We start from the raw sequence: 13,610 nt of genomic DNA on the forward strand, positions 1-13,610 counted from the left end.
TGCTTTGAAATGATTGTAGTGCAGTTCTAGGTCTCGTGGTAGTCGCTCAATGAAATCTGGTGGCTGTATATGCTGCAGCCTCTTTGAGATTTCCTTCAGTTTCTTGCCAACAAAGTATGGCTGCCCACTTCCCGTCGGAGAGAACCATTTGTTCGTCACAGTTTTTGTCACCCCAAGAATAATGCCGTGCATGTATTCTGGCACAACACCATGCACAAGGTCGAACTGTTGCAATTCTGACAAGCCTGAGACGCCTTTGAAACCCTGCACTCGTTTCTTTGGTGTTGCAGTGTGCATGGCTGCTAGGACGTCTACATGCAGTCTCGTAGCATATTGTTGGTTTGCTTCTCTGTAGGGGTAACGGAGCGTCCACACAGCAGCGTGCGTTGACGCTTGGAGGTGGGCATATCTGAAGCTTGGGGATTTTTTGCGAGCAACGCGACCAACAACCAATCACCTGAATCTCCCGCCCCTGACATACAAAGCAATAGCAAAGTTAAAACGAAGTAAACTGGATATAAAATCTCCAAACAGGCGAAAACCTACCAGTTTCACCCACTGTCTCTGCCACCTCCCTCCATGCCTCGCTCCTCCGGTTTGTATCCCGGTAGATCAACAGAGACTGATCATACAGCACCGGGTGATTCACTACCGCTATAATGAATTTTCCCTCCATTTTTTTGAATATGAGGAAATGACCTGCGTAGTCTCTCCCAGCATACACGCGGTTTGATTGGCTAGCGATTGTATTGGCAGATTTGCATAAACGGGATTTCATTGGCTGACGCCTCTGTCGAGGCGTCAAAAGTTGAACATTGCTCAACTTTTGACGCCAGCTACGCCAGCAACGCTCCACGTCGCTTCCCAAAATGCAGTTCGGCTAAAAGTGACGTCACCCCATTCAAAGTGAATGGGCAGAAGCGTTGGAAGCTTCAACGCACGCCGCTGTGTGGACGGGCCGTAAGACCGGGCAAGGCCTTTGCCCTGCCTAACCACAATTCTCGGTTCCTTACATGTGATGCATGCGTCCGCTCCATTGAACAATGTCATGTTCATGATGCCTGCTTTGGCTGGCAGATCTACTGTTGCACACAGGACAGCCAGCTTTGCAGTCACTGTCTAGTCATCGACCACAAACTGAAAGCCAGTGGTGTACAGTTTGTTCATCTCTTTGGTGAATGCCCCCATGAACTGTTCAAATGGTGGTTTCCCTCTTCCCTGCCAGATGCCTGCAAGCACAATATTTTGTCTTGCAAACCGCCTCTGTGGTTCCAGTTCATTGATAGTCAAGAAGATTGGCCACAGTTCAACTCTTGATGACTGGTACAGGTTCAGCCCATCTGTGTTCGCTATCACTGTGATGTTGCAATTTCCTGGACCAGACAGAAATCCACCATCTTTGAAGAGTTGTCGATAGCAGGAGCCGTCCGTTACATCACACACAGTGGTGTCATTTCTCTCTGATGCAGCCACTTTGGATGTCTGCACTGCTTCCCAGACTCCTGCAAAATAGGCAAGTACACCATTTTTAATTTTGTTTCAAATGAATAGTATTAAATGTATAGCATCATGAATGTTACTAAGTGAGTGAATGTTTACTATACCACTGCTGTGGGTCTGAAATGTGATGTCAAAACATGTTTGGAACATTATTTGTATTTGTATTAATTATTTGGATTTTTTTTAAACTTCAAAAATAATGTTTGTCCAATTTAACACGTTAATAATACATTATTGTTGTTTGCATAAGTTTGCAAGCTACCTTCAGCTTTGAGTATGTTGGTCAGCTGCTTGGCGACATCTGCCACCACAAAGAACTTCCTTGGTCGTCGTCCCTTTTGCGTCTGCTTGGGCAGTGCCCCCAAGTGCCGAAGCCCAGGACAGTTGTGGGTTGCACAGCGATACTGTTCCAGATCATCGGGGAAGACAGTGTTGCACAGTTCACAATAATGAACTTCTGTCATGCTGCTTTTCCCAGCTATGTTCCACAAAGTTTCAAACTTGATGTCCTTCAACATGGTTGATTCAGGGCTTATTTTTTTCATTAGTCCCAGCATGTCCTTGGAGGCTGCCGTTGACAATTTATGCTTCAAAAAGCATGACAAAATTGACAGTTTATGTATCCCCATATCAGAAGAATCTGCATCATGAGATGTCCCAGCAGAATAATTTGACCCTGATGAATCTGAATCCGAATCTGAATCTGAGCTTGTGTTCATACTTGACTAGTCTGTGCTCATGCTCGTTGAGTCTGTAAGGTTGACACTAATAACACCATCAGAGTCACGCTGCTCACCACTGGTGTCGGATATGTCTCCCACATCCAAGGAAGCATCATGCTGCTCATCACTACCACTGGTGTCAGATATGTCACCCACATCCAAGGAAGCCCTGGCATGATGATGCTCGTCACCACCACCAGTGTCAGACATGTCATCCACATCCAAGGAAGCATAGTGCTTCTCGTCACCACCACCGCTGTCATCCACATCCAAGGACAGGTGATCTCCTTCATCAGGCCTGTCATCACTGCCACTGTCCAATGGGTGCTTGTATGCCGGCTTTGGGTCTGTAAAGTAAAACAAGAGTACTTTTGTTCACTGGTATTGTTGGCCTATTTAAATAAGATATAGGAGTGAAGTGCACCTTCCCATAGTATAATGATTGATTACAAGCCACAACAAAAAATGAAAATGTAAATGAAAAAAACCCATTACTATATATTAGAAAGTAATATTTGCGGCCGTTTTAAAAATAAAATAAAACCAACGCACGCCAAAATGTCCCATTTTACAGTAATAATATTACATGTTGCCTATCAGCAGTGTTGGGAAAATACTTCCAAAATGTAATATATTACTTATTACTCTCTTTTGAAAGTAATAAGTTACATTACAATATTACTGTCTCTGAAATGTAATGAGTTACACTACTTTAGTTACTTTTTGAGTTACTTTCACCAAAATAACCGCAAAAGAATCTACCCGCACAATTTGTCTGGTGTCGGAATGTCTCTATGTTAGTACATTCTTAAAAAACAAATCACCATTTAATTTCGGGTTGAAATGTGTTGTAACTGCGTTACTGGGCATTGTAACGGGTAATATATTACCCACATTTCATAAGTAATGCGTTACATTACTTCGTTACAGCAAAATGTAATATATTACTGTAACTCCGTTACTTTTGTAACGCTTTACACCCAACACTGATTATCAGATTATATAAAGGCTATTAGCTGCCTCACTAATAGAATGAAAATCCCCACCCCCCAACAACATTCTATCTCTACAGACTACACCACATGATGCACTGTCCACAAACCTTTTTTTGACGTGAGCTGTTTCCATCTGTGCATAGTGCGCTTGGGAACTGGAACAACAGGATCATCTTTGTAGAGTTTTGTCTTTCTTTTCACTGGACCTGCAATGCACATCAAACATAGCCATGCATTTTGGAGCATACACTTCAGCTGCTGTGTCAGCCTGTGAACGCATTTTAGGTGGGCGATAGAGGTGTTTCAAGTTCGCTGCTGAATTATTGTTCCATCCACCACTAATTTAAGTAACAAAAACTCTACAAATCACTTCCTCTGTCATTATACTCTTAACACATTTATAAAATAGAAATGGATGGCATCACTGGATGGTAGATTACGATGGATGTAAACTGTTTGTCATTATCCAATCTGAATCAACAGCAAGGAAGGTGGCAGACATTGTTGGATGTTTTCCTTTCTACGTACATGTATCTTTTAGACTGACTCTAGTCGATTTTGACTTAGGCCTAGTCTACATGTACTGTACATCTAACTGACAGAAACTGTGACTTACTTTGGTTGTGTGCAGTTTCAAGGTGCTTGGAGATATTCTGCTTTGACGCGAGGTGCCTGGCACAAAAATCGCATCTGTATTTCGTCTTGCCATCGTTGTCGTGAATCACCTCAAAGTTAGAGGATTTTCCCCCAGTGTCACGGTGAGCAGTCAATTCAGCCATCAGTCAGTCAGTGCTGCTTTATTATTTTTGATACATAACCGACCAAAACCCTTGAAAACAAGCAATCAACAACACAGACACAGATAAACTGTTGAGGAAGTTGCTGCGCATGCAGTGCCAGTTCAATGAGAAACGAGAGCTCTGATTGGTTGGCAGTAATTTCCCCGCAAAATGTGATAGAACAACACTTGTGATTGGCCCCCACATTAACTGGCGCCAACCGTCATCTTTAGACTTTACAGTCAGTCAGCTCTAGTCTTCACACTTGAAGTCCGCTTTTATTGCCTTTGTCAATATTTACTCAACCGTTACGATGTCGATGCCGGTGGCTTGTCCGTGGGGGATCTTCGAGTGGTGTGAGGAGGGCGGCAATTACAATGTCTACAAGTTGTCCGAGATAAAGGAGCCACGAAAGGCCTTCAACGAGTACAAATTGGGAGAGGTGGTCTCGGCCACATTCAACCGCGGAAAGAGAGCTTTTCCGGCCAAAATCCAGGGAATTTCTGGTGAGTCTGCTGTTTATTAAAATTACAGTACAACTCAGCTGTACTACATTGACATTGATGATTGGGCCCATTTTGGGGGTAACTGTCATGACTGTTTGTTTGTTTGTTTGTTATACGTCTCGCACTGGTCCTACACATAGACTGTAAATATAAATGGACGTAGTGGCGGGACCTGCTGCTTCCGAACTGGAAGTAAAACAGAGCTAGCTCAGGCTAAGAAGCTAAGCTAACATGAAATACATGCATACCAAGTTACTGCTAACAGTGTAGTTCCCCTATATAAACGTTACATTCATAATAAAATGAGACAATCTGCAAGAGAATTAGCTATATTTAGTTATTCTTAATGCTTGTCATTCACACATTGAGAAAAGACGGACTCCACCGCCCGGACCTAACGGAGCCGCAGTGGGCTAGCTCCGGGACGCCGGCTGGAGCTAGCCCCCTGCGGCTCCGTTAGCTCCGACGGCCACCATTGGGATAATTGAGTCCCCTATTAACATTTGCTCCCGTTTAGCATTATGGGCGTCATAGCCATAGACTATAAAAGTCTTACCCAAGGCTGAATCATAAACTAAAATGTATATGTATGTATAAAGGGTTACGTCCTTAGCTGGCTAATAAGTAGCAAGCTAAGCTACCAAGCACACAAACACCTGCGAACGGGGTTAACATGTATAATATTATAATTTTAGACTTCTTGGAAGTTCTGTTAGTACATTCAAGCGCACAGCACAACATTTTAATTGTCTGGTATTTGTAACAATATTCCCTAAAAGGCACAATCACCACGAACACGGCTAAAGGGTCAAGTACAGTCACATTCCTGTCCTACTACCAACAAAAAGAGAAAGAAAGATTTACAGTAGACTTGTAACAGCAGTATTTATCTACACAAAAAGTAAGACACTTACATGAACATGTGCTGTGGGATGTGTAGTCTGTAGACTAGAATAGACTACCACAGACTTTGGCACAGTCACTGTACTTTCATCTGCATGGACTGAGACAGACTGACTGGCCATTTTCATTTAAAATAAATTAATCCACATTTTTATTTATTGCAGAAAATAAGGCACAGCTTGAGCAGGACTACCTGGAGGGTCGTCAGCATGTGCCAGCAACTCACAGCGACAGTGAGACAGACTCAGAGACAGAGCCTGTCGAGTGGCACCCTCTGAGTGCCAGTGTCACCTACAGTGTGTCGAAGTCCAAGACCAGTGTGAATGGCAGTGCCGCCCCACGTAGAGAGGCTTCTGGTCAGGAAAGGTATGCAGGAATGTACTCAAAACCAATACCCAGTTTTATATCCCGTGAATTTGAAAGTGGTAACTTTTAATCCTGCGATAATTATTTTTATAATTAATTAAACTATTAAGTTGACAAACATTCCAAAAAATGACAAAGGAAATCACGAGTGTTCAAAATGCTAATACATTTTATATTTTTAATATCGTTACAGAAATCGTCTCCAGATAAAAAAAACTGTGGGCGCCACCAATGCAGCAGCACGTCTTGATGCAGCTTCCGCCCCTCTGCCTCTGCCTCAGCCTACATCCAAGGCCACCAGCTCCAAGACTGCCAAAGACGGGTCCATGGCTAATCACGACAGGTGTGTAAGAATTTACTCAGTTTAACCCTTTACATACATTTCTTTAAAAAATCCTGTGGTAACTAGCATTTGAATTTGAATTAGGATTTTAATAGGCTACATGCACAGTCACTTCCGCATTCTACTCATAGCGGCCGATTCATTTCCTGTTTGAAAATGACGACCTTCTACACCCGCTGCCTACAAGAGCTTCCGAAATTAAAAATGTCAGATGTTCATCGGATTTGCCGGACGACTAAAGCCCCAGCCAGCAAACTCGATAAAGGCTTCAAATTATATGCTGCGTCATATATACACAACTATGAAGGTAAGAAGGTAACCGGTACTAACCAGCTAGCTCCGGGTTACGCTAACATTAGCTGTCAAAAGCTAGGTAACGCCAGAGCCCTATAGTATAACTACTATTATTATTATTATTATTATTATTATACTACTACTATAGTAGACTACTATAGGGCTCTGGGTAACGCTATGTACTGTTTCTGGTGTTAATTATTTAAAACATTAGCCATTTTGCTAACAAATACTATCGTTTAATAGCCTTATAGCCTAGCCAAGGTTGTCTTGTTGTTAGCCACACTGCATAATGGTATCAGCTTTTGTAAAGCAATGTTGCCATAGATGTTTTGACGTGAGTATAGATCTAACGCTGTTGCTCTGTTTTTCTTCATTCAGTGTCCAATAAAGACAGGCTGACAGGGCAGGTCAGCGTGAGAGCCTTGTGCTACAGGTCAATGCGGAAGAGCGAGACAGCACACAGTTTGAGTGTAGGCAGGCAGCATTGACACTGTTCCCCCCTGTTTATTGAGTTTCAGTTCAGTTAAACATTAGTTTACCTTAAGGGAATCTCAACAGTGTCCTACTTCTCCCTGCTTTATCACAGCTGATTGGTCAGATATTATTACATTGATTATGGATGTGTAAGTTTCGGGGTTAAAATATATAGTCAAAACTGCTTTAATACAATTTTCAATATCTTAGTTTCCAAAGAAAGTTCATTGTGGTATTGTAGGGTAAGAGGGTAACACTAAGCATTCAGGAATACATGCTTCTTCTAGGATAATGGGTCAGTAAAAATAACCAATAATTCTACTCATAATAACCTCCTGGCTCATAGTAACAAGTGAGGTTACTAATCACTAGTATTTCTTCTCTCTTTTTTAGATAACGCTTCGTGATTCATCACCAGTGGTGCTCACGCACAACCAGTGCTCCTGTGTTGCAGGAACTGTTTTGTGCAATCACACAGTAGCATTGCTGTTCCAAACAGCACACTACACTGAACTGAACATGCCAGTTGTGCCACCTGTGCATAGCTGTACTGAATCGGAACAGCAATGGCACAAGCCGCGAACAATGGTAATTTCAATGAGGTTCAAATACTTGTAATCTTTCACAGAGTTTTTTGTTTTAAAGTGACTCAACGAACAGTAATTGTCTTTTCCTTAAGGGTGTGAAGCCAGGGCCCATCAACTCCATGGTCTTCACCAAGCCTGTACCAAATAGGATGGTGCAGACTGGAGTAAGGTAATTTTAGCTGGAAAATTGTGTTTCCTGTATTTTTAAAATTCATAATTCTGGTGCTGTATTCCTAACCTTTATTGTCACATTAATGTGCTATATTTTCTTTGCCATTATTTGTAGGAGTGGATTCTACAGAGGCATGGTGGGGCCATTACCAGATCCCTGCCTGTTCAGAGTTACGGAGGCATACTCAGCATTCAGCATTGAAGACAGGCCGCTTGTGACCACAATGAACATGAGACCTGACAAGCCCCTTGTGGAAAGTGCCTTCGGGATTGTGCAGGAGGGCAGTGTTCTGTCCTATCAGATGCCTGCTTTGACGTCTCGGTACACCACACTTCACACTGACACACCACCAACACCCCACTTGCCCATAGAGGGGTATGTGATCTTGCCATGTGATTTACCGCTGGTGTGCTCAGAAGAGGAGCAACTACATATGAACAGCTTATCTGTTGATTTGGAAATGTCTCACAAAATTGAGGAGGCTACCCGTGAGCAAAGCTCTAGCTCAGAGTGGCATCTGCTCCGCAAACCCAGGGTTACTGCCTCTAGGTTTAGAGAGATTTGTCACGTCAGAGGTGAGAGCTCTGCTAACTCTCTTGCAGAGCGAATACTCAAAGGTACAAGGCAGACTGCAGAAATGAGGAGAGGTGCCAAGATGGAGCCCACAGTAGCAGCTGAATACAGTAGACTGGCAAACGTGAACTACTCCCCTTGTGGCCTTGTCATTCACCCCTCTACGCCCTGGCTTGGTGCCTCCCCTGATGGAGTTGTTTTTGACCCAACAGAATATCCCCAATTTGGCCTTGTTGAATTCAAATGTCCCAATGTCCCAAATTATGTCGACTGCAAATATGTGCAGATAGAATGTGGCTCCCCTAAGCTCAAGAAAAGCCATGCCTATTACTGGCAAGTACAGGGTCAACTTCTTGTATCTGGGATGCAGTGGTGTGATTTTGTAGTGTGGGCACAAGAGGACTACCTGGTGCAAAGAATATACACAGATCCAGAAGTGCAAAGAGCAATCAGAGAAAAAGTAGACTTTTTTTTTTTACACACATACATGCCGAAGTACCTGTCATTAAAAAAGTAGTGGGCACTGTAGCCATTGTTAACTCTGTAAGCAGTTAGCTGCTAGACCCTGGATCAGCCATCATTGTTTTTAGGAGGCAATCCCTCAATCATGTGTTCTGAATGACAACAAAATGTGATTTCAATATTTTGTTTTTGATATATATTGTTTGTCACATTTCATATATGTAAATAAATATACAATTGTATTTAAAAAGACAATAAAGTGAAGTGATTTGTGTAATGAATAGTAAATCATTGCATTTGTAAGAAATCATCAACGCATTGTAATTTGCTATTTACCATTTATTCAAACAAAACACTAGCGTGTGTCAGGCAACACGGGATTACGGTGTGCTCACCCAGCTTAATCACAGCTACCTGCACAGGTGTCATCATCTTGTCTTATTTCACCCATTTCTTGACCAGTGCTTTGTTCTGATAGTTTGACAGCATACATGCTACTGCAAACAGTTGGTTGATGTTGTAGGCATGGGACAGGAGGATGACACCATCAAAAAGTTTGTTCTCTTTTATCCTCCTAATGACACGCTCCACATGAACCCTCAGTCTGGCAATGGCCTGTGTCTCCCTCACCTGATAGGCTGGCATTTGCTTCTGCTTTGACAGAAAAGGTGGGCAGTACACCTTGCATTTGCAGCAATCGCTGATCAGGAAGCCCTTATCTACCATCACTGCCATGTTTTCAGTCAACAACGCAGCTATTCCAGATTGTTTGAAAATCTCCTTGTCGCTGACAGAACCACCATACAGACTGGAAACAAATGTCACTGCGCCATGTGGGGCTATGCCAACCAGGGCTTTCATGGTGCAGTGAGATTTGTATGTAGAATACATTTCACTTTGGAGGAGGAGTGAGGATGGTGTTTGACACCTCAGCTCTGTGCAATCCAGGATCACCTGTGTGTCTGGGAAATCTTTGAATGCCTCTGGGAGGTGGGCTTGCAGGTGTAAGCCAGATGCACTGTGACCCCAATAAAGTTGTAAGAAAACTCGTCCATATTGCAATGATGCGGCTCACAGTGGACTGGTGTACGTTGAAGCGGTTTGCAAGGTCCCTCTCTTTCAAACCCACCGACAGGAAGCAAAGAAAAAGGAAGAACTCGTCAATTGGCTGAAGCAGCTGTCTCTGGAAGATAAACAAAAAAAGGGTACTATATTAATGTCATGAGTGTAGCACACCATGGGAAAAACATTAAGTTGTTTTAGTTCTCTGATGTATTCAAAAAGGATTGAGTACTATAGCCTTTTAGCCTACACGAAAGCAATGAAATGTCGGATAAACATTTTCCCTTCAGTTTGTGTTTAGATTGTGTGTTAAAAGAAACGTAGCCTACCGTTGATGGACGTGCGTGTGTAACCACTTCTTCATTCCTCTTGGCAGCTGATATCGCTCTTGTAACACGAACCATTTTATAAATGGAAGGCTCAATCAAAAACCAGAAAGCCATCAGGTGGTTATAGCTCGGGAATCTGTACACAAAAGACACATGTCAGTCATTAATTGACTCGTTAACTGTAACACATGGGCTAATGCTTTCCTCTTGTTTGCTATAATACATTACAATTCAAATAGACTGATTAAGAAGGCACTTGGTGCAGGTATAGTAATATACAGCAGTAACATGTAACAACTACATTAAAGCAGCAGTAATAATAATCTAAAACATACAGGGAACATTTTACACAGAATGACTACTTTTACTCTTCATTCTTAAGTGTGCAACTGGGAGAAACGCAGTGGATATTGACATGTACTTTTACTTTGGTAAGGTTTTGAAGATTTCCACTTGTAGTAAAGTATTATCAGTATGTTGTTAGTATTAGTATGTTTTACTCCACCACATTTAGTTAACCTTCATAGTTTCTAGTTACTTATGAAAACACATGATTTATGATTCTACATGTTCAGTTCAGGAGTATTTTCAAACCATAGTATTTGTACTTATACTTCAGTTAAGTTGAGTAGCCTACTTATTCCAACACTGCATGCAAATAGTCAGCAGTCAAACGGCAGGTAAACAGGATTCTTTATAAGCTAACCCATCTCAAAAACTTGGATAGAATTTAGCCAAAACATTACCTGGTATAGAATCGGATGTTGTCGTCGGAGCCAGCAAACCGCTGTAAGCAAAACTCTCGCTGGACTCTTAACTCCTGCAGTTGCTTCTGCAGATCCTCCACTGTTTTGGAGTTGTATTCTGTAGCTTGAGAGGACATGTCCAGTGAAGCTGGTTCAGGGGTTGAGCAGTAATCATGGTCACGGACATCGATGTGCTCTTCCTGCTCCTCCCGAGAGACTGGTTCAGTGGGCCGCTCCCTTCTCTCCCAAACACTAGCCCGCGGTGTTTGAGCAGTGAAGTGATTCCACTCAAACAGAGTTGGGACAGCACCTTTCACAAGCCTCCTACGGCCATCAAGGGTTTTTGGCTCTATTAGTTGATCCGTAGCGAAGTGACGACTGCAGACCTTGGAGTGAGAGGAGATTGTAAAGTTATCGTGTCGTATTTTAACCAGCCACTGTCTTCGCAGCTCGAGTTCGGTCGGAAAGCCATGGAAACTTAGGACGCCGTTGAATTTAGCTGACGCCGTACAAAGTGGGACACAGCAGTGCTCGGAGTAGTTTTTTACTTGTCTTTGCAAATGCTCCGTTTTGAAAATCTTCCGTCGACTCATATTTAAACCACAGATTTAAACAGTAAAACATTTGTGGACGCTCAGCTACGCAGACCAGAAGCAACCCGGAAGCGTCCGAGTAGTATAACGGCTAAGGCGGAAGTACGTCGCAGACCCTAGTGCATGTAGCCTATTAGGCTATGATGGACAAACATTCCAAAAATAGTGAAATTGCCCCGCCCTTATCCTGTGTTAATATTATAATATAATTGGTTTTTGTTGAATTGTTAAACTAATTATGCCAAAGGAACTCTACTCTTCAAAATGTGGCTATTACATTTTATTTTTTAATATCTTTACAGGAAAAGGATACACCAGCTGGAGGAGACGGTGAAGGCGATAGAGAAGTCCTACAAGAGCCTGAAGAAGAGGATGCGCACACTGGAGGATGGTGGTGCTCCTGCCAAACAGCCCGCAGCCGTCGATGCAGCTCCAGCAGAAGAGATGTGCAACGGGCAGACCATCACGTCACTGGAGGCCAGTGTCTCCCATTTGGCTGCGGGGGAGAAGGACCTGCTGGCGGTTGTCAAGATCCTGGCCCTGAAGGCAAGGCAAGGCAAGGCAAGGCAAGGCAAGTTTATTTATATAGCACTTTTCAACACAAGGCAATTCAAAGTGCTTTACAAAAAATGAAAGAGATTAAGAAAATGGCATTTAAAATCAGTCATTAAAAAGAAAAGCTAATAAAATAAACATTAAAAGAAAAAATACATGGATAAAAGTTACAGTGCTGTCAATTAAACATTAAAAGAAAAAAGTACATGGATAAAAGTTACAGTGCAGTCTAAGATATGAATAGTTCAATTAAAAGCAGCGACAAAAAGAAAAGTCTTCAGCCTGGATTTAAAAGTAGTCAGAGTTGCAGCGGACCTGCAGGTTTCTGGGAGTTTGTTCCAGATATTTGGAGCATAATAACTGAACGCTGCTTTACCATGTTTAGTTCTGACTCTGGGGACAGAAAGCTGACCAGTCCCTGAAGACCTGAGAGATCTGGATGGTTCATAATTTAGCAGGAGGTCAGAAATGTATTTTGGGCCTAAACCATTCAGTGCTTTATAAACCAGCAGCAGTATTTTGAAATCTATTCTTTGACACACAGGAAGCCAGTGTAAAGACTTCAGAACTGGAGTGATGTGATCCACTTTCTTAGTGTTAGTGAGGACTCGAGCAGCAGCGTTCTGAATTAGCTGCAGCTTCCTAATAGATTTTTTAGTGAGACCTGTGAAGACACCATTGCAGTAGTCCAGTCTACTGAAGATAAAAGCATGGACAAGTTTTTCCAAATCCTGCTGTGACATTAGTCTTTTAATCCTAGATATATTCTTTAGGTGATAGTAGGCTGATTTAGTAACAGTTTTAATGTGACTGTTGAAACTCAGGTCAGAGTCCATGACTACACCTAGATTTCTGGCTTTATCTGTTGTTTTGAACATTGCACACTGAAGCTCAGCGCTAACTTGTATACGTTCTGCCTTGGCTCCAAAAACCATTACCTCAGTTTTATCTTTGTTTAATTGGAGAAAGTTCTGACACATCCAGTCATTGATTTGTTCAATGCACTTACTCAGTGTTTGAATTGGAGCATAGTCTCCTGGTGAAATTGTTACGTAAATTTGTGTGTCATCTGCATAGCTATGGTAACTTATTTTGTTGTTCTTCATTATCTGAGCCAGTGGTAGCATGTAGATGTTAAAGAGAAGAGGCCCCAAGATGGAGCCTTGAGGAACCCCACATGTCATATTTGTCAACTCAGATGTGTATTTACCTATAGAAACAAAGTTGTTTCTGTCCTTTAAGTAGGATTCAAACCAATTCAGAACTGTTTCCGAAAGTCCCACCCAGTTCTCCAGTCGGTCTAGTAATATGCTGTGGTCAACAGTGTCAAACGCAGCACTGAGATCTAATAATACTAACACTGAAGTTCTGCCACTGTCTGTGTTTAAGTGGATGTCATTAAAGACCTTTACAAGAGCAGTCTCAGTGCTGTGGTTTGGACGAAAGCCTGACTGGAACACATCAAAACAGTCATTTAAATGCAAGAAATTACTCAACTGTTGAAAAACAACTTTTTCAATGATTTTACCTAGAAATGGGAGGTTTGATATGGGCCTGTAATTGTTCATTACTGAAGCATCTAGATTATTCTTTTTTAAGAGCGGTTTAATGACTGCAGTTTTCAGGGCCTGTGGAAAAATACCTGA

General features: G+C 42.2%; 3 protein-coding genes across 3 annotated transcripts; 1 reads left to right on the plus strand and 2 right to left on the minus strand.

The window, feature by feature from the left end:
- Positions 1-2,225: 2,225 nt before the first annotated feature.
- LOC117562416 (dentin sialophosphoprotein-like) lies at positions 2,226-3,405 on the minus strand. The gene is made up of 2 exons (XM_034240243.1): positions 3,325-3,405; positions 2,226-2,569 (listed from the first exon to the last, which is right to left on the minus strand). Exons 1-2 carry the CDS (start codon positions 3,356-3,358, stop codon positions 2,226-2,228), a joined length of 378 nt encoding a protein of 125 aa, XP_034096134.1. The 5' UTR covers positions 3,359-3,405.
- A 2,807-nt stretch (positions 3,406-6,212) lies between these two features.
- LOC117562417 lies at positions 6,213-9,550 on the plus strand. The gene is made up of 5 exons (XM_034240244.1): positions 6,213-6,421; positions 7,279-7,473; positions 7,565-7,641; positions 7,759-8,554; positions 9,317-9,550. The coding sequence occupies exons 1-5, from the start codon at positions 6,326-6,328 to the stop codon at positions 9,548-9,550; spliced, it is 1,398 nt and encodes a 465-aa protein (XP_034096135.1). The 5' UTR covers positions 6,213-6,325.
- Positions 9,551-9,571: 21 nt separating this feature from the next.
- Positions 9,572-11,481, minus strand: LOC117562418. The gene is made up of 4 exons (XM_034240246.1): positions 11,365-11,481; positions 10,817-11,202; positions 10,071-10,206; positions 9,572-9,862 (listed from the first exon to the last, which is right to left on the minus strand). The coding sequence occupies exons 1-4, from the start codon at positions 11,407-11,409 to the stop codon at positions 9,572-9,574; spliced, it is 858 nt and encodes a 285-aa protein (XP_034096137.1). The 5' UTR covers positions 11,410-11,481.
- Between the last annotated feature and the right edge of the window lie 2,129 nt (positions 11,482-13,610).

This window comes from Gymnodraco acuticeps, unplaced genomic scaffold (genome assembly GCF_902827175.1).
Source record: "Gymnodraco acuticeps unplaced genomic scaffold, fGymAcu1.1, whole genome shotgun sequence".
NCBI lineage: Eukaryota > Metazoa > Chordata > Actinopteri > Perciformes > Bathydraconidae > Gymnodraco > Gymnodraco acuticeps.